At 64.1% G+C, this 2,652-nt stretch overlaps 1 protein-coding gene across 1 annotated transcript; it reads right to left on the reverse strand.

Moving 5' to 3' along the window:
* Positions 1–997: 997 nt before the first annotated feature.
* On the reverse strand, positions 998–2,646 carry LOC119303307. The gene has a single exon (XM_037580425.1). It carries the CDS (start codon positions 2,577–2,579, stop codon positions 1,260–1,262), a length of 1,320 nt encoding a protein of 439 aa, XP_037436322.1. The 5' UTR covers positions 2,580–2,646; the 3' UTR covers positions 998–1,259.
* Positions 2,647–2,652: the final 6 nt, after the last annotated feature.

Raw genomic sequence — 2,652 nt, forward strand, 5'->3', positions numbered from 1 at the left:
GAGGCCACAAAAATCTAACCAGAAAACTCTTTGGTCTATTTTTTGAAAGTTAATTTGGCACTTGCAAGCCAAGATGGAAACATCTTGTTCTTATCGATCGAAAACATCTTGTTCTTATCCGATATACGAGGCCAAAACCTCATCCGGCAAACTCGGCGTCTGTTTTTCGAAACCCAGGTCTGAAAACACCCAAGATCGAAACATTTTGTTCCTATCCGATACGCGAGGCCGAAACCTCATCTGGCAAACCCGGCGTCCGTTTTTCGAAACCCACGTCAGCGTTCCTCTCTCCTTTTCGAGGGAAAGGTACGGCACTAGCTGGCATGGGGCGCTCCTCCTCTTTACCCGAAAGGAGCGGACCGGGGCGGCCCCATCGCACGCCCGATCGCCAGCGGGCGCGGGAGCAGCGCAGACGACAGCCAATCCCAACGCCCCCTCCAACGCTAGGCTCACAGCCCAGCCGGTAGCCAGCCCCACACCCCCATCGCACACCCCACCCCACTGGCGTGTGTGTTGCCTCGCTGCCACGCCCGGCCGGCGGGTGACTGGCGGGCGTGCCGGATGGGCAGGGAGACCGGCCGTACTCCTCCACCACGCCTGCCATCGCCGTGCCCCCACCCCTCATGCACCTCGTCCTCCTGCCCCGCTGTGCCGTGCGTTCCCTGTTGCTCCCCTTCGCAGGTCCTTTTCCTTCGAAAAATATTACTTGCAGGGTTGCCTTGACCAGTTGCTCCTCCAAGCATCCAAAGGCCAGGCCAAGCTTTTGTTCATCTGAAAATCACACTTGTAGACAGTCGTTTCGGCTAGTACTATATGCAAAAGCAGGTCGCGTGGCAATGATACCTTGCAGACAAAAATGCTTTGGGTTTTGGTTTATCCTCTGCGGAATCACGGGTTCATGTCTGTCAGTCTCAATCGCAAATGAGTACTACCAGTTCATCTTTTCACTCGTTGCAAAAGGACTCGTTCTACAAAGGTCAAACTCGAAATGGAGTAGTAGTAGATCACAAAGGCTCTCAGTTTGATTTGATTCATAGAGGGAAACAGCTAGCAAAGGAGGCTAAAAGTGGAGTAGCCAACTAAAAAATCACAACCACACCACACTGCCGCTCACAAAAAAAGAAAGCGATCCGAACCAACTACTAACCCATCGCCAAAATCGAACTACCACCGCCGCAACCAACTAAAGAACCGGCTAAATCGTCTTCTACATTCTCGGCTACTTTGTACAGTTTGCTCGTCGGAATGCGTGCAGGCGGTCACCGGAGGACGTCCGACCGCAGGTGCGAGAGCTCCTTCCTGAGCTTGTGCGAGAAGAGCCTGCACGCGTCCATGCTCAGGTCCACGGCCGCCGCCAGCGCCACGAACGCCGCCGCGTCCTCCGCGCACCCGACGTGCGCCACCCCGACCTCCACCGTGGGCTTGCTGCACCGGCCCTCGCCTTCCACCGAGGCCGACATGACGAACCCGCGGTAGTTCCCCAGAGGCCACTGGCTGAAGTCGCCGCTGCCCCGCGGGCTGCATCCCGGGGTGCTCCCCCGGCTCAGGGGCTGCGCCGCGGTCAGGTCGAGCGCGAACTTGCCGCCCTTGGACGCGGCGATGGTGGAGTCCGCGATGGGGACGGCGTGGTCGACGCCGGGGACGAGGAGGTCGAAGCGGTAGCCGAGGCTGTCGGAGGACCCCGCCCCGCCGCGCTCCCGCCAGCACTCGAGGCGGCCCCAGGGCTCCCACGCGCCGTCGCCCGCGGGCCGGAGGATGAGCCACGCGCCCGGGTTGGAGCGGCTCACGCGGTCCGTCCCCGGCGAGGCGACGAAGGGCGTCACCATGGAGGCGAGCGCGACGGGGGAGCCGGAGAGGTCGTGCACCGTGACGGACCACCCCTTGCGCTCCTTCCCGGCGGCCTCCCGCTCCGTCTGCGCCACCGACCTCCGCAGGTCGCTGTTGGTGCGGCAGCCGAACTTGCAGGTGAACATGGGCTGCTTCATGCTGCCCCGGACCTGCATCACCTGCGGGCTGCACTCCGGCTCGCCGTCGAACTCGAACACGAACCGGGGGTCGGGCTCCGCGCGGACGGTGAGGCTGAGCTCCGCGGCCGCGGGCCCGCCGCCCTTGCCGCCAACGCCGCGCCTCCCGACGGAAATCCAGCCGCTGTGCAGCACCGCGGGCTTGGCCTCGGCGCCCTTGAGATCCAGCGAGATGGTGGCCTTCCCGAGCAGCCGCCCGGAGCTGACGCCACATGTAGTCCCCTTGCGGCCGGCATAGACGGACACCTTGAGCGTGGCGGCCCCGCGGGAGGGGGAGAAGAGCGAGGGCTTGCGGGCGAACCACTCCAGGTCGGCCTTGGAGAGGTGGAAGGCCGCGGCCAGGGCGCCGGAGGGGGGCTGCTCGGCGGCGGCGGCGTCGGAGAGGACGAGCGGGGCGGCGGCGGTCTGGCAGGCCATCTTGCCGAGGCGGATCTTGATGTAGCAGGGGGAGGTGGAGGGGTGGACGCCGGCGCCGGCGCCGGCGGCGGGCGGCGCGACCGGCATTCTGAGGGCGAGGTTGCCGACCAGCACCCGCACGAACGGGCACGGGTCCATGGCGCCTCCGATCGCTCAGGTGGGATCCGCGGCGAGCGGAGGAGGCGAGGGGAGGCGGGGGCGTGCCTTGGCT

This window comes from Triticum dicoccoides, chromosome 5A (genome assembly GCF_002162155.2).
Source record: "Triticum dicoccoides isolate Atlit2015 ecotype Zavitan chromosome 5A, WEW_v2.0, whole genome shotgun sequence".
NCBI classification, from domain to species: Eukaryota; Viridiplantae; Streptophyta; class Magnoliopsida; order Poales; family Poaceae; genus Triticum; species Triticum dicoccoides.